At 36.8% G+C, this 22195-nt stretch overlaps 1 protein-coding gene across 5 annotated transcripts; it reads left to right on the forward strand.

Moving 5' to 3' along the window:
- The first annotated feature begins 7625 nt into the window (after positions 1-7625).
- On the forward strand, positions 7626-21449 carry LOC145681044 (uncharacterized). Of its 5 annotated transcripts, none has more exons than XM_081752367.1 (5): positions 7626-7903; positions 8584-8748; positions 13969-14035; positions 15413-15552; positions 18345-21449. In XM_081752367.1, exons 4-5 carry the CDS (start codon positions 15436-15438, stop codon positions 18738-18740), a joined length of 513 nt encoding a protein of 170 aa, XP_081608493.1. In that variant the 5' UTR covers positions 7626-7903; positions 8584-8748; positions 13969-14035; positions 15413-15435; the 3' UTR covers positions 18741-21449. The 5 variants fall into 3 exon arrangements, with proteins under 5 accessions (XP_081608493.1, XP_081608496.1, XP_081608492.1 ...); XM_081752366.1 differs by having other exon boundaries at positions 7626-8748; XM_081752368.1 differs by lacking the exons at positions 7626-7903; positions 8584-8748 and adding an exon at positions 12791-13215.
- Positions 21450-22195: the final 746 nt, after the last annotated feature.

Raw genomic sequence — 22195 nt, forward strand, 5'->3', positions numbered from 1 at the left:
GAATTGGAGCGGCGTTTAAGGTCCAGACCAACTCGTCCAAATTCATCTGCCGCACTTGGATCCACCTTGCAGGAGGAGTGGGCTGCCATCCCACCTGATACCTATCAGCAACTGGTGGAAAGCCTTTCTCCGAGGATACATGCTGTGATCCAGGCTAAAGAAAACACTACCCGATATTACGTATGTTATGATTTGCTTCATTCTGAAAGTTGAGGAGAGACCGGTGAGTTTTTGGTAGAGTGTGTAATGTACATTGATATAAATTCGTTGGTTCAAAGATTACTTAATAGCTGTATCTTTTTAAAAAGAATTCGCCAGGAAAACCTAATGTACAGTAGTGTGAATATCATATGTAGCTACTAACGAAAGATATAACTAGCTTGAAATTGTTATCGACTGCAGCCAAATGGTGATGAGACGATCAAAAACCTTAAAAAGAACTGATGGAAGATGGATGACATATTTTCCATTGGATTATTTGAGTTAGAAGAAAAACCTTAATAAGCAGCCATCTATTCAGTACCCACTAGTATACATTCCGTTTTCCTGACTTGATTTCTTTAAAAAAAAAAAAAAAATCACGGAATTTTTAGCAGGAGAGGACAAAGTTTGTCCTCTGGTTTTGTATTTTTAAATAGTTATAATAAAAGAAAGGATAAGCAAAGAACTCGTACTGAGGCTGATTTATTTGATACACTGAAAACAACAGGTTGGGTTGCACGTACAATAAAAATATAGTTGAAAATTGGATTGTAATAACAACAAGAATAAAGTTGTGCAAATCATATTTTTTTGTTGTAACTACTATACTGAATTTTGCATTGTAACCATAATCAGAACGAGATAGTTGTGAAAAACATAAAATATAGTTAATTATTTTATGGCTATACAAACAATAAGTATTGCTCTTGTAACATTAAAGTGCTTACAATACTTAGTATTGTGAAATGAATCATATATTTATAGTCATGCGTACGATATGCGCATAGTCGTAGAAACGATAGGGCGCTTGCGCGAAATTTCAAAACAATCCGTGGTCATGTCGTGGAAAAGTGTTCTTACAAGAATGGGATTCGTTACTTTAATTACTAGATTTGAAGGTGTGTATGAATGTACCCTATGTTTATTTATGTAAAGAATATAGTATTATTTCTAGGATTTCTCTGTAATTGTGATTTGAGCTTGCTAAAACTGCTCACAAGCAAGGGGCGCGATATCGAGACTCGAATTGCGCAATAAGAGTTACATATACTGAAAGAGCATCAGGTAGTTAGTAAGTTACCAAATTATTAGCTGCAGTCCGCCAGTAGGGAAAAAGTTATGGGACTTTAAAGTTCAGAGCCTGGCGTACGAAAACCACACAAAACTTAGCATTTAGCTTGTTCCTCTTTGTATTGACAAGAGATAATGAACTCTAACGTATTCCCATCACAGAACATGATGTTTGACATAAGAAAATCTGTATGAGAAGAATTGTCAGTGTTGCCATCCATAGACATTACAGTGTTGCCAAAATTAGAACACCTCGAAAAGCTTGCAAGTAAATAGTACGTGATCGGGACTTGCGTTGCACAATACGGGTTATAAAGTATATTCTGAAAGAGCATCAATCATGAAGTGACCATGTTATTAGCTGCAGTCCGCCAGTAGGGCCAAATTATGGGGCTGCAAAGTGAACATGAGAGACTATGGCAAACAGAAGGAATAACCGGTTTATGTGTGCAATAGCAAATAGTATTTGTTTTGGAAGGGAAGATAGCTATATAAATGACAGTGTTAAGCCACATAATTATATGAAGAGTAGAAAGATCGAATGATCCAAACAAAAACAGTTAGCACAATATGCACATCGGACGATAGCCAGAGACGCGCAGTGATAACACATCATCTATAGACATTACAGTGTTTCTAGAATACCCTACACTCTTCGTTAAAGCACGGACTACAAGAATTAATTCAACGTCGTTGGATGATATACAGGGTTTGTATGATAAGTAATGAGACCAGGTCTGGAAACATTGTTTTATTGATCTGATCTGTACAGGGACTTAAAAGCTTTCGAAGTACTCTCCTCTTGCGTCGATGCACTTCTGCAATCGATGTTTCCACGCTGCAAACGCCCCCTGGAAGTCAGCAGCCGGCATGTCCTTTAGAAATGTGGTCACGGCTGCTTGGATGGCTGTGACGTCTGCAAAACGGGTTCCTTTCAAGCGTGGCTTCAGCTTCGGGAAGAGGAAGAAGTCGGCCGGGCTCACATCTGGGCTGTAGGGTGGTTGTGGAAGGACTTCCACCCCAATCCGGGTCAAAAAGGAGGTCACTAAGAAGGCGGTGTGGGCAGGGGCATTGTCGTGATGCAACTTCCACCGGCTAGCGATCGCCGGTCTTTTCCGCTTGACGCTCCTGTGCAGTCTCTCAAGGACTTGTTTGTAGAAGGCGGCGTTGACGGCTTGTCCTTGGGGTACAAACTCCTTGTGGACCACCCCCACATTGTCAAAAAAACAATCAACATTGTTTTCACCTTTGACTTCGACATTCTGGCCTTCTTGGGGCGCGGGGACGCAGGAGTGTGCCACTCCGCGCTTTGACGTTTCGTTTCAGGGTCGTACTGGAACACCCACGACTCGTCACCTGTTATGACGTCATCTTCAAAGTTAGGGTCACTGTTCATGAGGTTCAACAGTTCCTGACAACAATCAACACGTCGTTGCTTTTGTTCGTCAGTCAACACTCGCGGCACCAGTTTCGCACAGATTTTTCTCATTCCCAATTGTTCCGTCACAATCTTGTGCACTGTTGTGTGGTTCATATCGAGTTCATCAGCAATCAATCTCAACGATAATCGACGGTCTGAGTTCAGGAGATCCCTCACTTTTGCCACAGTTTCGTCCGTAGTCACTGTTGTCGGGCGTCCAGCCCTCTCCAGATCCTCAACGCTTTCCCGGCCGTTCCGGAACGCACTGTGCCAACGAAACACCTGGGCTTTGGATAGGGCTTCCTCTTTGTAGGCCTCCGTGATGAGAGAAAGCGTCTGAGTAGCCGTTTTCCCCAGGCGAACGCAAAATTTGATCGCATAACGCTGTTCGATGGAACCCTCCATGTTTGTTGATTTTCCGCCGTGACAAGAATGTTCACAAGGGCTTTGTCCAAGGCTTGTCCGCGCTCCACTAAGGCTCGGAGCCAACTGACGCGCTGTGCGTTGCTTTGCTCGGACCCCCCCCTACATCCTCCATCACCGACAAACCCGCTCCAGCGACACGCGCGCCGCGGCGCGGCGAGTCTCATTACTTATCATACAGACCTTGTATATCACTGACAACACGAACCGAGTTTTACGATTCGCGATGCTCGGCATTTGTGTTGTCTGTCTGTCGGCATGCCTCACGATAAATGCCCAACGAATAAACCGATTCGAACCCGAATGACATTTTCACAGGTTTATCGTGAGGTCTACTTTGCGAAGGACCTTCATACTAGTGTTCTCTTGGTAGCTTTTGACTTCTGTTTAAACAATATTCTGTAATGTTAATACAAGTATGTTATAACTACTTTGATTCTTACAAACTAAATAACGTATTATGTAAAACGTAGTTCCGTGCGAACCACGAAAACATGATGTCACAAAACACCGTTATGTTCACTCTTTCATTCGCTGCAAACAAAGCTTTTCGCGGTATTCTTATTCTGGCAATACTTAATTTCTATGGGTGGCAACATTGACAATTCTTCTCATACATATTTTCTTATGTCAAACATCATGTTCTGTGATGGGAATACGTTAGAGTTCATTATCTCTTGTCAATACGAAGAGGAACAAGCCAAATGCTAAGTTTTGTGTGGTTTTCGTACGCCAGGCTCTGAACTTTACAGTCCCATAACTTTTTCCCTACTGGCGGACTGCAGCTAATAATTTGGTAACATACTAACTACCTGATGCTTTTTCAGTACATGCAACTCTTATTGCGCAACTCGAGTCTCGATATTGCGCCCCTTGCTTGTCAGCAATAGGCCTATTAAGTGGTTCTCTATTAGTTGATTACAGAAAGTGTTTGCATGCTACTGCAAATGTTTTCGGATCTCTTTGCAACATTTACGTAACAAGTAAGAGTATCTTAACAAATAGAAGCTGATACGTGCATTGCTGTCAGGAATATTCGATTGAAGTTGAATGTTGTAGAACTTTCGAAACATTTTGGTTGATTACGTACTGTACCAAAGGTCATTACTCAATTCACGTAGTATTACCGCTAGGGAGCCCCGCAGACATGGTGTTAACTAAATTTATTACAACTCAATGGAGAGGGGTCAGTGTTCTAGGATCTTGTCGATTGAAGTAATAAATTCGGTAATACTATTTCGGGCTCACTCGGGCAGACGCACAGTGGTCCGAATAGCAAAAAAGGTGGACAAAAAAGGAAGGAGTTCTTGAAATGTTCTGAAATTGTGTATATAATGGTTTGTAAGGTTGACAATTACGAATTTGATATCAAAAATGAAAAATTCAAAATGGCGGATCCAATATGGCGGACCAAAAGGTGACAAATTCATAGTATGGATCTCAAATTGGGCAGAGAGGGTTTTACACTGTCACAGATTATGAAGTTTGATAAAATTGTAAACTTCGAAATGGCGAATGCAATATGGTGGAAAATGTAAGAAAATGCATGTTACGGAGCTGAAATTGGTATGAGGCAAATACGAATTTCATATTAGGAGTAAAATTAAATATAGAGTATCTAATATAGCGGAGCAAAAGGAGAAGTAGTTGATTATGCTAATAAGCACTGACCTGGTTACAAGCCTAACTCGTCTTCAGACGAAGTATTTGCAGATTCGTCATCTTGTGTGGTTATTTTCAGTAGCGCAATCACATTCTGAGGCAGTTTATGCCTTTTCTTCATTGGGAGTCCTACCAAGGTGAAAATTACTGGATCCGAACTCAACAACAGCCTTTGAAAGAGATCCAAATTACTGACTACCCTTGATGTTTTTCGAGTGTTGTGTTCTCTGTATTTCCGCACATCCTTGTGTCTAGATTCAAGGGCCTCCTCTGAAAGCTCCCCAATCGGTAAAAGAGTTGCCTGCACAATTACTGACCCGTGAATAAGAACTTTGTGCACGGTGGGTGGCATGTAGTACCAGGGATATAATCGCACAAATAACTGAGCAGTTTCGATGCAGTACGTGTCGAATTTTGCAACATCTATGTCATGTCCACAGGAAATTGTTGTCAAGATATTTCCGAAACGCGTGATTAACTGCTGATCCACTCCTGTTATCTCCGAAGCTATTTCAGGAGCTGCAAAGAACCTGCGGGCGGTATTACCGTCATTAGTAGTTCCATAACCAGGTTTGGGAATATCCACACTGAGGCCTAGTATGCATCTGAATCTTTCTTGGATAATTTGTTTCCTGCCTTCGAACATTTGACGAGTTCCATCTTTCATACTCGCTTTCCACTTTTGAAAATCTAATCTATAGGAGATATGAAGGATGCACTCAAAAAATCGAATATGTGCATGGAGGATGGAAAGTCCGAACTCCAAATGGGATAGATCTTGTGGCACATGTGTCATTCTCTTAAGATCATTCATTTGTGAAATTTTCGCGCCACAGATGTAACATTTCAGGCTTGATGTGTTGGTGATGGCATTGCATATTTTGCCATCAACCATTGATAGTATAAGGGAGTAGTGTACAGTGAGGGTATTGTTTCTTAATGGCTGTAAGCTTTCTATCTGTTTGTTCATATAGTCTCTTTCTTTCTGGGCAACAGTAGTGGTTTCGTGAGTCCAACGGAGATGAATAGGTCTGCAGGTCTTTCATTTCACCACATATTGATGATGGTTTTTCATTTCTCCACATATTTATGATCGCTGTCATAAATAAACTTGCGTCACTCATGCCACTATCAGTCCATGTCTGTTTGTATTGTGAGTGGCCAGAACTCCCGTCAAAACCCCACTTGCAATGCAATATATACGTTTTGTCTCTTAATGATGGCCGATTGTCCGACAAAAGTTTCAAAATTCTCTTTGCAACACTTATATTTTTCGGATATGTTGCTTCTTTTGCTTGCAGAATAGCGTAGTAGCTGGGATATAGCTAGTGACCATGTTTAATTGCCGTGGTTCTAATTGCCTGATTGGTGTTTACTTAAATTCGCAGAGACAATCTTCGATAACGCTTCCTCGTCTGATACCTTCGTTGCTTCTTGTTGTTTCTTTATCCAAGTGTCACGAATTCTTTTGCCCTTGGTCGGTGTTGTTGTGGTTACTTCTTGCAATAATTTTGCGGCTTGTTCATCCTCGTCAGATCGCAACTTCATCACCGTATCATATGCAAGTTCAGGCGTACTTGTATTACTTCTTAACGATTGCGTTTTTCGTCTTTTAGTTCTGTCACACACTTCGTGAAATTCTTTGGAAGGACGTCCAGTTGTTGCCGACGACGGAGTGGAAGGAACATATGTGATTGTAAGATGTACTTGTTGCTTCAACCAGCCCGAATATTTACATACAAAATAACTTTCGTTACTCCGACACTTATTCCAGCGCCAATAATACGGAATAAAGAAATGCAACCTCATTGCATGATACAGAGATTTTGTGGCTTCGCTATCTATATCTAATCCACACTTGTTTTTAACATATTGCACAACACTTTCTTCTTGCTGCACACGGGTCTTCCTTCTGTTTTCTTGTATTTTATCATGCAACTCCAGACACGATATATGTATATCCATTGTTTACTTCCCCACACTACACAATGCTGAAACACACACTGCAAACACTCGATAGCTTTTTCATAACTACCGTACACACGGCTCTGTCTTTTTCAACTAACTCCGCGTGCTTGCACTGTCAAACAAACCCTATAACTTACGTGCTTATCTTCTGCTCGTCTCGCCACCTCAAGCGGACACCTTCAATATCATAATTCCAAGGTCATATTTCCTGGAGTAGACGGAAGTAGACAAGGAAACTTATACAGCTTATTGACAACTATCGACTGTTATCCATGTTTAAATTTCGTGGTATACATATGTATCCATTTTTTTTTAAAACTCTACAAGAAGACTGTAGTACTCCAATACATAGGACTACTAATATATGTATTTATTATAATTACTACGATGCAATACACATTGCTCATTCTAACTGTGTCATGTACATAATACTATACCAAGTGCATAATAATTACAATATGGCCCCTCATTCTCATGGCTGCTCGGAAAACAATTTCCCAAATTCAAGTCACAAATTTGCTAGTTTCTTGCAACGAAGCTTCTGCCATTTTGGGACGTCTATAATTACCAGTACTAAGAGATAATTCAGTCAATATCATGTTATTCTCATGAACTGACTCTCGATGATGACTGTTACACCTCTTTTGCGTCTGTAACTTCAATTTCATAAAATGACTTTTGTCCACCTTTTCCGCTATTCGGACCACTGTGAGACGGTTCTACCAAATAGAACATTTATAGGTAGTTATACGACGTGAAACATTTTTTTGTGAATGAATGAAAGTGTGAATATACGTAATTGCTGTCAGTGCATAGCATATTGAAATAAATTTTGGGTGGTAGTGAAAGTATCTTATATGTAAGTGTGCTCTACCGCTATCCTCGTTTATAAGTATACCCTCCGTCGCTCCCTCCGCGCCTGCTCCTTACGAACACACTCCCTCGCGATCGACTCGCCCGCCCTGTTGCGCTCCTTCGCTGACTCGGTTAGATAGCATTCCTACTTCTTAGTGGCCACCTAGTACAAATTGGTTCGAGCTTCATGGACTATGCCATACGTCCACACTGTTTATTTTGAGCCCTTCTCAAGTAATGGAGCTCCTCATTTACTGCCTGCTCTCTCAAGAGAAATATAAAGCTCTAACGTAACCTGAAAATGTAAGAAATGTATCATCATTTGATAGAACCGTCTGCCCGAGTAATGCTACTATTTCTTCCTGTAGAAGATTATAGGAGTACGTTCCGAATTTGGTAGTCCTTTTCTAGCAAAATTTTGAAAATTGGGTAAATGTTACAATACACGCTCCAGATGCGCATCGATAAGTACGGCCGCTTTATAAGGGTATATTAGAGTAGGGTAGGATAGATTAGAGTAAGATGAAGATAAGTAGGGTAGGAACGGGTTAGCTTAAGGTTAGGTAAGTTTTGATTTATTTTCATAAAATTAATAGAGTAATTTCTCGTTTCTGAGTATGCCTGCTGGAGCGGGCGTTGAAAAGTTAACCCTGAAAATTTACCGGGAAGCAATGATTAATTTGCTTGTTTGTGTGCTTGATAATATGTAAGGAGAGCCGGCATTTATTCCGAAGTTGGTCGTCCACTGGGTTTTCAGGAGATCTAACCCGCATTCCCTCGCTAACGCTCGCTCGACAATACTAGGTGAATTAATTAGGCGGTCGTCCGCCTAGGTTTTGGCTAACAGCCTAACAATTAATTGCACTCGAGCAGACGGTCCTACCAAATTTTGACCTATTTCTTAGATTTTCATGTCAGATTAAAGCATTCTATTTAGTTTAGCAGAGCATGCACTAAATGAGGAGCTCCATTACTATTTGCAGGTTCACTTCAGGAGTGCTCAGTATAAATACAGTGTGGAAGTATGGCATAAAAACTACAGTGCGTAAAACACAAAAGTATGAATGGTATCTAAGCGAGTCAGGGCAGGGGGGGCGAGAGGTAGCGAGGTGGTTCATCCGAGTAAGCAGGCGTGTCAGCGACAGGAGGTACACACATGGGACAGTGGAAGAGTACACTTACACATACAATACTTTCACAATCACTCAAAATCCATTTCAATATGCTGTGTACTGATAGTAATTACTTGTATTCACATTCTCATTCCTTCACAAAAAATGTTTTGCATCGTACTTTTACTATACATTTTCTATTTGGTAGAACCGTCTGCTCGAGTGAGCCGTAATTGGTTTCTTTGTGTACCAAAGTTTAATTTTTATTCCATCTAGTATTGCCGAGTGAACGTTAGGGTGTGAAGGTGGGTTAGAGCCCCCGAAAACCCAGTGGACGACCAACTTCGAAATAAATGCCAAGTGTAGTTGCCTGAGCCACGTTAGAGCATTTATTCCGAAATTGGTCGGCCGCCTAGTTATTGGCTGAAAGCGTAATTATAGATTATACCGCATTAGAGCGGGTTAGAGCCCCGCAGGGCTCTTTGTTTTCTGTCTTTATTATAGCTAAATGGGAAGGGGGATATGTGTTCTAGAACCTTGCTGCCATGTTCCTTATGTTACCGTTACATTGAAAAGTATACCTTCCTCCACATTTCTTTATAGTTATTTGCTTACCGCATTTTCTACATTTTATTTTAGATTTATTAAGCCATGACTTTTACTTACTTTTGATAAATTTTTCTGATTATCACCAGCCATGTTTTCAATACAAATGCTGATTTAATTCGCATAATGCTACCATGAAGTAACCTTGCGCCAAGTAGTTCCCTCTGCTTGTCAAATAGTTCCATGTTTATAACCGTTTATATAAGAGAGCTCCCTCGTGGCTAAGCGGTTAGCGTACGCCCCTTTGGCGTGGGAGACCCGGGTTCGATTCCCGGCGGGAGCTCATGTGGTTCGGATTCCACTTTAATCAGTAGGTTCACGTCTCATATAGCCTCGCTGCTGAAAGGGACTCTAAACTAAAATCAACTCAACTCAACGTTTATATAAGAAAATAAATACAACTCTCGCTCTCCTTATACATTATCAAGCACACAAATTAGCATATTATTGATTTCTTCCCGGTAAACTTTCAAAATTTTGCTAGAAACGGACGACCAACTTTGGAACTTAACATCACATTAGTTAATTCTGAGGTTAAAAAAAAAAGGTATTCTTGCATACAAGGCATGCCTACGAAAGTACTTCCGTGGTATGCAAGTTTTCGCAGGGTCCTTGGCCCCCCTCTCCATTGAGTTGTAATGAATATAGATAACAGCGTGCCGGCACGGTTCTAGAACGTTGATCCTTTTTCCTATTGACTTGTAATAAAGCTAGAAAACAACATGTCCTGAGGGGCTATTTAACCACCTTCACTCGCTGTCGCCTGCTCGGCAATACTGTAGAATTAAACATTGAGCTGTGGTACAAAAACGGACAAACTTAGCTACTAACTATATGTGGAGGCTTCCCGTTCTAGAACCTTCCCAGGGGCTTTTCTTTCCCCCATGTCGAAAATGATATAGATCTCTAGCTTCCGGATAACTTTCAGCGGTTAAACAGAGTGAAGTAATAGGGTTGTATTGCTATTTACTCAACGTGTTAGTAAGATTTAGAATGCGGTTGTTCATGTACCTCGCTGAATGCACTATTGTTTATGTTTTCGCGTTATTACGCCTCTTGATTTTTGTAACGTTTGAGTTCGTTTTTTTTTTTTCACGTTTGATGGCGTTTTTGTATTGTTTCAGATGTGTGTTGCTTGACATTAATGATAAAGGAACGTTTTTTTAAATGAATGTATCGATTGTATTAAATATAAATTTTAACGTGGAAATTTATCAAATGAAATGAAATTTCTAGTGTAACAATTCACTTTTTGTTTTACCGAAGTTAAGGGAGATGGTAATGATGAGTAACGAATGAAATGTTGAAACGAAGGAAGTGGAATTGGAAGCGTGAGTCACTACGACCTCGTGGAATGTATTGGTTATAATATTAACAATATAATGTTTAAGTGTATTTCTCGAAGCTCATGAGTGGAAATGGAAGCAGGATGCATTATGTAATTGCCTTGACACAACTTTTTTAGCTCTTTATTTTTTGACTTGCAATTAGTTTTTGGTCTTATTATTTGTGCCTATTTTGCTTTCAAGGTTCATAAGTATTCCTGTAGAATCAGCATTAAATAATCATAAGCGTACTAAATATATATATATTTTTTTTAATTTGGATTGATTTCAGGGGTTTGTCTTCTTCGAAACTTTATCCCAAAAAGTATACAGTAATAAGTACCGAGTGAAGAGAGATTAAGTTAGTTTCTTTTAGCATTACTTGTTTTGAATAACAGGAACAAAGGGGCCGCGGTGGCTCAGTGGTAGAGCGTTCACCTCTGGTGCGTGGGGTCCTTATTTCAATCACAGTCCGTGCCAAGTGGGCCGTGTATAAGATAAACCCATATGTGTGGGTTTTCTCTAGGTTATCCCGTTTCCTCCCACTTTCTTCATTCCACCATTTAATTCATCATAATCGCTACTTTCTTTAGCCTCGGTGCATAATCGTGGAACATTAACTAAATATTTCGTTTAAAAAAAAGTGTGGCAAAAAATAACGTCGGTCTAGTATACCGTTAGAATAGCATTCAATATTGTGCTACTTGTTTAAAAGAAACATTATTTCTGATGCGTAGAACGTGTAATAATGTTTGTTGTTTTTGTTTGAGTTTTCTCCTACCTACTTCAAAACCAGTAGCTCACGCTAGTGAGCTAAAAGTGTAGAACAGGGATAGCATTACTGATAATAACGTAACTTCTAATACATTAATATATCGTTTTCGTTACAAAACAATACATTACAAAGCTTTTTTTTTTTTTTTTTTTGTTAGGTAAGGACAAGCTAGCACTAGGTTGTCCAATATTTTCATGTGACGACACTGCTGCAAGAACCGCTTCCGTCCAAGTGTGCACCAATCCAATTGTTATGCACATACATTCATTCCCATACATTTCCTAAAACACAATAGTGATACCTGTAATAATAAAATGTATATTTTGTATTTTAAAAAGGAGTGTTTTATGCGGTTGTTGGATTGGTTTGTTGCGGTTTAACGTCGCACGATTATACCTTGGCGGCCAAAGCAGACGTGGACCTACTGATAATAGTAGAATGCAAACCACTTTTTCCGTTCAACTGTATCCCACCAGGAATCGAATCCAGGACCACGTGCCCAAAAAGCAAGCGTGCTAACTACTAGACCAAGCGACCAAGTCCTGCGGTTGTTAGAATGAAGTATGTCAAAATAAAAAACTGCATAACCCGAGTTTCAGAAACATAATCCATTCATTTAATTGTTAAAGAAATTGTCGGTTTTGCATAGTGGTCTCCATGGACACTGGATGAAGTGAATCACATGCGAATGTTGGCGAGGAATAAACACCATACTTTAGCACTAGACTGGGTTCTGCCTGTTAAGATGAACGATTGTATTATTTAATACTGTTCACAAAGAACGAGAATGGGAGAAAATTTGTCACTTTCTGTAACGAATATCTGTTAGATTAGCCGATATACAGGATGCTCTATTTGTCTTCTTACGCCCTTGCAACTTTGAAATTAATAGACAGAAAATTAATAGACAGAAACAGCTGATTTTGCACTCTTGAAATATTGGCAGAGGGGTATTCTTTGACATATATCTAATACCACCAGTGTTATAGCCATTATTAACATTTAAATGGTTATTACAAACGGCATTATGATCTTTATATCTTTTGGAAAAAAATCTACTTAATTAGATGTGATACCTACCTCAACACTTTTTCGAAATAAAGCCCTTTGAAAAAAATCCAAATTTTGAATTCATTGTAACTTTGTTTCTGTTTATTAGAAATACGTTATATCCTGACCGGAGTATTCTACACTAAGGCACTTTCTATGTGCATTGCCCTATCCGCCTGACTTGCGTTGTTGCTGTTGTAGAGACCTCCAAAATTGGTTCATATTTGGATTTTGTGAGCGTAGCATCCTTAGTTTGAAATTTGTAACAACCTGACGTTGTGTTACTTGAAAAATCTTAAGATTATGTGTGGTTGGCAACACTGTTACTCTGGTGGTACTAGCTAGTATGTCAAACGATATTCCCCTGCCAATGTTTGAATGGTGAAAAAATTCAGCGGTTTTTGTCTATTAGTTTAAAAGTTACAAGGGCCTAAGAAGAGAAATGGAGCACCCTGAATATCATAATATAAGTGAAGTTCAATACAGATTTTTTAATGGATGGTATTTCAGTTCGCTTATGTGAACAATGTTCCCTTTTCCTTTCTTATCAGAGGAAGAAATAGACGATGAATCATTTGCATATTTAACTGACGACATTGTCAAGAGATTATACCAAAAATTGGCCCTAGAGTGAAATTTTTTTTAAAAAAAAAACAAGAATATAAGGAACAGCAGGACAGAGAGTTCGCTCCAACGTTCTCATCACCTATATCGTCTGTAGCAAGTTGTAACAATAATTCACCTGAGGTAAGATACAGTTTCTTAGGATCTCCAGTCCCTTCTCACTTTGCTTTTTGAGTGATAGCGTCCGCAATTGTAATCGAAATCATGCTTTGTTTACTTTTAAATGTATTTTAATCGCAAGAACTAAAAAAAAAAAAAAAAACTAGTAAGTGAACGGTTTAAAAAAAAAAAAACTTTCGCAAGATTTACTTTATCAAAGCTATAAAGCCATTATTTTTCCCGTTCATTCATGCAATGTCATACAACGGTAGGTGGTCCAATAGTTCCTTAAATACATGGAATTTCACATCGAAGGCTGGATGGCATACGCCACCAATATCTTCTTTACTTTTGTGTGTAATAGTTTTTTTTTTTTTTTAAAGAGAGAGAGAGAGAGATTAACAACACATATTGAACGCTTACAACATGACTGTAAACTTCTCTCACGATCTTATACTTTTTACTTTTAGGTTGTAATGAGTGAAATTATAAACTTTGAGCCGGATACTTTAATAGACAACTTAACAGCCAGTAGTAGTAGCAGCAATGGTAGGTAGCATTATTGTCCCTTATCAAAGGGCACACCATAAAACACAAGTAAAAGTTTACACTGTGCAGCCACTATGTGATGATAATGTTATTTCGTTATAGTTGTTATAAAAGGTGTCTCATTTAATCGAATATTTGGTTACTGCTTTTCTATTTTTCAATTCTTCTTTCTTTGGGGCCATGAAGTATAATTTTATTAATATTAATTTATAATTTGTTACTTCACAGGATTACGAGGGAAACTTTCACCAGAATAAGTGAAGCTATTGTTGACCTTTTTCCAACAGAAAATAAGGTTTGTAAAAAAAAAAAAAAAAAAAAAAAAAAAAAAAAAAAAAAAAAAACCGTAATCATACGTGCAAGGCATAAGTCAGTTGTTTGTACTGTTACAAATGCGTATTTTCAATAAGTAAGCATTATCTAAAGTATATCTCTATTGTAGTGTCCGACGTGGAAATGGAGAATGTCATTGATCATCACATCAAGACGGAAACAGGCTGGTACTATGCACGTGATCAACCGCCCCCTTGCCATTGACAGCCAAGATGGTGTTGATCATTCATTTTTGATGTGATGATTCATTGACACCATTTCCACATTTGATATAGAGTGGTAATATATTGGGGTGTTAAGAGCTTTTTTTGACTCAGGTTGTATATTCGACATCGTTACTTATTTCTCTGATCCTGAGATTCAACATTAACGTAATAATTTATATTTTATTTCTTATCTGCAACGGTTATGTACATTCCACAAAACACAGATAATTACCGAAAAAAAAAGACGTTATTTCTTAATATCTCACCGCAAGTAATGAAGAGCTTTAAATCATATAACCTAACTCCTGCGTTATACACCCATAAAAGCTTAGAAAAATCTTTCATAGGCTACTAAAGGTAGTTGTTTCAAATGATTTAATATCTGGTAATTATGAAATCTCTTATAACTATTTGCATATTACATTCACATGATAAGCGTTCGTCATATGTTACGATCATAGACATGGAAAGAATGCAATTAAGGGTCTTCAACACTAGCAAAATTAACTACAGCCAATTTTAGTTATTCTGGAATATTTTCAACAGGAATAAAAGTAACTGAAAGGCAAAGACACAGAGCACTAGAGAATATTATTGTGTACGTGATAACGTTATCACGACTCATCTATCTGCTTTCGCTCTGCGGGTATTTATAAACCCGCAAATAAATGCAAAATCTATAAACAGCTACAAAGTGAAAGCAGATAGACGAGTCGTGCTAACGGTACTACGTGCAAAATAATATTGTGTAGTGCACTGTGTTTTTGACTGTCGATTAATTTTATTTGTTTTGAAGATCTTACAGAAAAACTGTACAATTGGCAGTAACGTCGCAGATGTTGAAGACCCTTAATTAAGAAATGTCAGCGTACGATCTTGACAACGTGTCTACAGCAGGGCTCCCCACTCTATTAATTCAATTCCTTTTATTTCCTGGATTTTTTTTTTATTTTTATTTTTCTTACTAATGTTTTTAACCTTCGTGAGCAAGACCCCAGAGGAGAGTCGAAAGCTTGGTAAGAAATCTTCGGGAGTTGCATGGAAGAGTAAGTAGTAATATGATTAAAACTCTTGCGCGTGTCATTGGAACGTCTGAAATATATTTTAATATGGTATGTTTGTATCTTTTACAGGATCCAAAACACTAGTATTACTTATGCTACTTAGCAGATATTTTCCACCTGTTCTGACGTCTATGAAGCGAAAAGACAAAAGTGGCGTGTGGAAACCGTCGAAGATAGAGTCACAGCAGTCCTTCATTTTTCATGTAAAGGTATTTATAACTATGAATAAATCGGAAGACCACTTTCACTGATAATAATAAATAGGGTCAGGTAGGGCTATTTTGAGATACAAAAATCTTTTGCCACTCCTGTATTAATGCTAGGAAGACAAACGTCAGAATATAATGAACTGAGAACTCTATTGGATTCCACCATTTTAATGTCCTAATTCTGAAGGTTTTGCATTAAAAGATAAAAATAGTGTATCATAGCCCCGGGGGCTATTATGAGACAGTGATGGGGCTATAACGGAGCATGTTTATTACTCTGGCCCAGGTGATCATACGAACCTGTGTGGGCTCCTGTAAGACAGTCGCGAACATTTCCTTTAAGAAATCAAGTTTGGTGACTCTGTGATGGATAGTTTTTATTTACAGTATTTATTCAAAATCAGTACTACGACAGTTCAGAAAATAATGGAAACTTTTAATTACATCAAGTTTTTGAAACTTTTTTAAAGTATGACGTTCTGTTTCACTACGAATTTATCTTAGTGTTTTCTTTGTTGTCGCCAAGTTTCTAAGTTTAAAAATGAAAATTAGGCTAATAAGCACTCAAAGCTTTACAGGATTTGCTACATATTATTGATGACACGTAAATCAATTTGTTATATTATGGTCTTATTTATCTAAAAATGATGCACTTATGATCCTAAATAATAAAAGTAAAACATTTAACTTGAATAATTATTTTCTCAGCATTTGAACAAGGTAAACAGTATACTTCGTTTAGCATATGTGATACAATATTTTTGCTGTGTGATAAAATAAAAGTAGGTTTTGTTGCGAATCATTTCGTAAAAGCGTGAAAGTAGAATTAATATGTTACATATACATACAGAGGAAAATAGTGTATTTCAAGGGTTGTAAAAGCTATTTTACAGTAGCCCCAGATATTGTTCCATAATAGTCCCATGCATTTTACAGCTCCTGCTTCTCCACACACTGCTTGATACGTTCAATTTTGTGGTGATTCTGTTACTCCATAAAGTCTACTACCGGCTACTTTTTTGAATTTTGGATTACCATTATAGTTCAATAGCTTTAACGAAAGTTTTAGAGTTCCTGGCAGAAAAGAAAAGTTTTCTTTTTTTGTTACAGAATTTTTTTTACCGTTAGCTTGTGTGCAAGAATGTTTTCCATACATCGATTCAATAGATCACTTAATGAAATAATTTTTAGAGGTATCCTTCGTACATAGTTTGAATTCTGTACGACTGTACACTCTGTATAGCGTCTCAACATAACCCTACCTGACCCTATGAATTATGTTTCCTACTTTATGAGTGTTTTTTCACTGATATGAGAACAAATTACAGATTGTTGTGTTTTATGAAAGAAAACAGCAGATGTAATGAGTTAAACATTTCGGAAATATATTTCGCATTCATTGTTTTATATATATATATATATATATATATATATATATGTGTGTGTGTGTGTGTGTGTGTGTGCAGAAACGGACATTGCAGCAATTAATTTCAACTCTCAAAAAGTAATTACTCTTAAATCAAAGATATCTTTTCTTCTTAAACATATCCCATTGTGGAACGATAACGCCATGTCTTTTTAATATGTTTACTGCATTTCCTGGAATGGAAACAACTGCGTTTGTGATAAAAGCAAGTCGGAGTATAGGGAGAAGATGCTCAAAAGTATTTCAATCATATTCGTGTTTATAAACTTAGGAATAAAAAAAAGAAAAAAAAAAGAAATTCTCATCATAATCGAAGCATCGACTAAAAAGCTACAAAGGATAATGTGCTTAATAATGTAAGCTTTTCCTTAAACTTTTTTTTGGAGGGGGGATTAAATGGCACTATTTCTCCCTTATTTGAAAGAAAATTTGATTACGAGGGAAAAAATAAACACTCTATCTCAATTACAATGGAAGTTAATAGACGTGATTCCGAATGATCTCGAACTCAAAAATGGCAATCACAACTGTTTACGCAAATGTAGCCAAACTGTCAAAATTTGTAACTCGAGATTCAGTGGACCGATTGTGAGACAATTTGCAGTTTTGAAATAAGCATACAAATTTATACTAACAGAAATGTTTATACGGTCTTGGGATAGTCAGGCTTAGGACATTGATTGGACTTACATAAAATTATATAAGTACAAATTGCAATCAATTATGATAATCACAATGACAAACACAAGATATAGCTTAGTACTCACCGCACACTCTATGAGGTAACATTTTCAGGGAACAACTGCACCAATATCAGCTTGAAAACTATGAAAAATGTGAAATAACGGTAAAAATCATGCGGGAGGTTGAAAGGATAAAAAGGATTTTTTTATCCCTTTTTATCCTTTCTCATATGATTTTCAGTTATTTCACCTTTTTCAGATTTTTTAAAAGCCAATAATGGGATGTTATTCCCTGAAAATATTACTTACATTCTTATAGAGAGTATGGGCAATACAACTCTTTTCCTTGTGTTCATCATTGTGACATGAAATTACTCAATATTGGCTTACTGATACTTAATTATATAGCTTTGAAGTACAGTATATGTAAAGTTATTTAATTTATATGAAGTAAGTAAGAGGAACATGCGGATGATTTGAAATGCTTATGAATGTATAATGACCTGCAAGAACAATGCGAAAATATTTAAACTGATGTAATATGTTTTCTTAAGTAAAATAATTATTAATACACCTTTTTTTAATCTATAACTAAACTGACAGATTATGTGCATTAAGATACATAATTACTATCTGCAATTTCACGCTGATTACTAATAACATTCATATATTTATAATTTCAGGAAGGTTCGGATCTCCTTTCAGATCTTGAGAGACACCATTTGAAAATGAAAAGATTGGGAGGTACTGTGCAGCCCTTACCAATTGTAGTTGCGTATAATATCTTGGAGCCAGAGCAATTTTATGTCAGCATAGAAGGAAATATTTACAAAGTGGAAAGTGCACTCAAGGCGGTAGATATATGCTTCAAATCATTTCACGTCTTCAATGGAAAGTACCCACAGGAGAGCGAGCAGGCGTGGACCTTTATACAAAGATTTTTGTTTAAGAGACGACATGTTCTGTATGAAGTTACTCCCACTGGTCCACTATTCTACAAAGTATATAAGATTGTGATGGATGAAAGCTCACAAGTTATGGTAATCTGTAGCTCTTTCACTACTTACTGTTATGACTAGAGACCGGATGTTTAGGCACTAAAAACCTGGAAAATAGGCACTAAAAATTTAAAAAATAGGCAGTAAAATAGGCGCTAAAATGTAACTCGAAATAATGAAGATAAATACTCAATATAATTAAAAAATAGATTCAAGTCATAGATAATGTTCAAAGAATATAGAAACATACTTCTTTGTTAATATCTTCTTTTATTGTATATATAAAAACGAAGCTTGTTGTGCATTCCATATGTACTGGGAGAACCTGAAAGATGTGCACATACGTCAAGAGGTGATTTATGATATGAAAAGAAGACAAAAAGTCGTTTTGCATGTTGTCGAATTCCACGTCGTGTAGGAGTGACAAGGGGGCGAAGTTGGAATCCAAAATCAAATCCTGACAATTGGAACGAGACGTAAGGGTGTGCACATACTTCTGGAGGTGATTCGTGACATTCAAGAGGACTTTTTGTCTTCTTTTCATGTCACGAATCACCTCTTTAAGTATGCGCACATCTTTCGGTTCTGTTTCACTTGTCAGGATTTGATTTTCGATTCCAAGTTGGCACCCTGTCACTTGTACATGACACGGAATTAGACAAAATACACGAGGACAGTTTGTCTTCTTTTGATATCACTAATCACTTTCCGAAGTATGTGCACATCTTTGAAGTTCACTCTGTATCTATATTGCAACGTACCACGTGCTTGTGTTTACAAACACCTAATATACACATATATGTGTGTATTATTGATGTTATATAAATTACGTTTTTCCCAATGAAGGCTTAATTTGAAAAAAATGCATAGAATAGGCAACATTAGGCACTAAAGCAATTATTTAGGCAGTAAATGTCGAAATAGGCAAAATAAAATTGGTTTAAATCGAAACTATAACCCCCCATATAAACTTTAAAACGTTATTTTTCATCATATCTTTGATATTAAAGAATAGGCATTTTGCCTAATATCCGGTCTCTAGTTATGACGATCATTTCTGTGCGTATCACGTTGGTTTGACATCTAAGTGGAAGTGTATGAGAGTTAATAGGTTTTGTACAGGGCAGCCAACTTGCTGCAAGTCAATGGGCAACGGTAATCTGTACGTAGCAATTCCAGTATGACTTACACCTAACACTTCCTTCACTTAAGAACATAGGTATTAAATGTAATTCCATGATAGATATGTTTTACACAGGGTTAGTCAAAAGTAACGGTGCAGGCCAGTAATAACGAAACGGGTGGACAGATGGAAACAAAATGTTGGAAGTGCGTATTGCCACAAAAACTGCATTGAAAGGGGTTTCGCCATATTGGATATCACATAATATTTTTTAAATGAAAAGTGGTGTGTGTGACATCAAATAAGGCTAGAATTGTCCCCAAAACAAAAATCTGAACAATTTTTCCCTATTGAGATTCGTTTAGCATTCAATCTAATAGATTCAAGTATTAAACCTAGAACAACGCAACTCGTAGACGAAAGACGATAGGTCAAAAATAAGTTAATATTCTTATTTTTGCGACAATTCTAGTCTAATTTGTCACACATATCTTTTTCCATTTGAAAAATATTATGTCATATCCAATATGGTGGAATCTAAAATTACTGCCATGGTGAAAACTAGCTCCTTTCAATGCAGTTTTTGAAGCAATACGGACTTGCAACATTTGGTCTTCCTCTGTCCACCCATTTCGTTATTACTGGCCTGTACCGATATTTTTGACTAACCCTGTATAAGTATCCATTGTAAACAGTTCAACATTGTTTATTTGTGACACGAGCAAAGAATCATAATGTAAACTGTATAAAATATTTACTTTTATATTATTTAATGTGACAGTTTTCAAAATTTACGAATAGTAAAGTTAATTTTCTCGTTGTGAAATGATTTTTTTTTTCGTACAGTGCTACAATTAGTAAAGTAAATTGTATACTAATACATTTTTGTTATAAAATATGTAACTACATGTTCTATAGCTCTTTACTTGAATAAAACGTTTGGCATTTCTTTGTGATAATACGTGTATCATGTACTGGCTGTAAGTAAATGTCTGACACTTAAAAATACATCAAAACAAGTCCTAATAAATATAGGTACGGAAATATTAATTTCAGAGATAGAAGCGCCTTAAAGTCTGTGGAGACACTTAATTTTGGTGTTACATTTGAAGAAAATGTACGGGAAAACGAAAATTACACTAGAACTTTCTTTCAGTATTGCATAGAAGGTAAGAAAAGCAATTTTGTGTCTTATGAAATGTTCCTAAATACATTCTCCGAAGTCGCTTAAGAGAAAACATTTGCTTAGAGCTATCTTCACGTTTAAACCGCATTAAATATTTCGTTTATTGTGTTTTATGACAACAAATTGCATTCCTTAGCATCTTCACAATGCTGAAACAAATTCCAGTGTGAGTACCATTACTCTGCAAATATTTTGGGAGATACAAGACCGACATGGCGGACCTCGACCAACTTTTCAACATCTCTTCAAAATTAAGCATTTCTGAATTTTTTTAAGGGTCTGTACAATGATATTCTTAGGAGTCAAGCATTATTTACAAATAAAGACTAATATGTTTCGGTAATGAATAATGAATGAGTGGTGTAATATTTTACAGTGTATGTAACTCCTATTTGTATATTATACAATAATGTTATTTGATATACTTGGTCACACAATGCTACATTGTATAGCTTGTATATAGTATATTATTGAAGTATATAAATTCTTGATTAAGAAATTTTCTTTCTTTTAAACGTCTATGCCGGTATATATATAATATATATATATATATATATATATATATATATATATATATATATATATATATATATATATATATATATGAGGAGCTTGTTTTCAAACACCTCAAGTTTTTTTTATATATATTTTACAGAAGATACAAATACAATACAAGATATTCTCTCATGCAAAACCGCTAAAAGTCTCTCGCACAGTGTTCACATGATTGATTGATTGATTTTTGAGTTTTAGTATCCCTTTTAACAGCGAGGCTGTATGAGACGGGAACCTGCTGCTTAAGGTGGGATCCGAGTCACATGAGCTCCTAGTGTTGTTCACATAAGATCAAGATGAAATTTTATTTAGTATTTTCCACATTATTTAGTATTTTCCACATATATACTTGATTTTGTAGATGCAGACGTGGAAAAGTTGAGCGAGTGAATTCCAGTTTCCATTTTTATATTGGCTATATCCACTCTCTATGGACTACTGTATAGTCCCATGTACAACTATATTGTTCTGTGTACTATATGGCTAGCTGGATGTTTAGGAAAATTTGAAAACCGTCTTCCTGTGTTCCTCATATCCAAATAAGATAAAAGTTCATTTAGGAAAGTTGTAAATGAACTTTTCTTATTTGTATGTGAGGAACACAGGAAGACGGTTTTCAGGTTTTCGAAAACTTCCTGCTAACCATATAGTACTCATAACAATATATGTGTG

The sequence above is a fragment of the Thermobia domestica genome, chromosome 3, assembly GCF_964235325.1.
Source record: "Thermobia domestica chromosome 3, izTheDome1.hap1.1, whole genome shotgun sequence".
In the NCBI taxonomy this organism is placed as follows: domain Eukaryota; kingdom Metazoa; phylum Arthropoda; class Insecta; order Zygentoma; family Lepismatidae; genus Thermobia; species Thermobia domestica.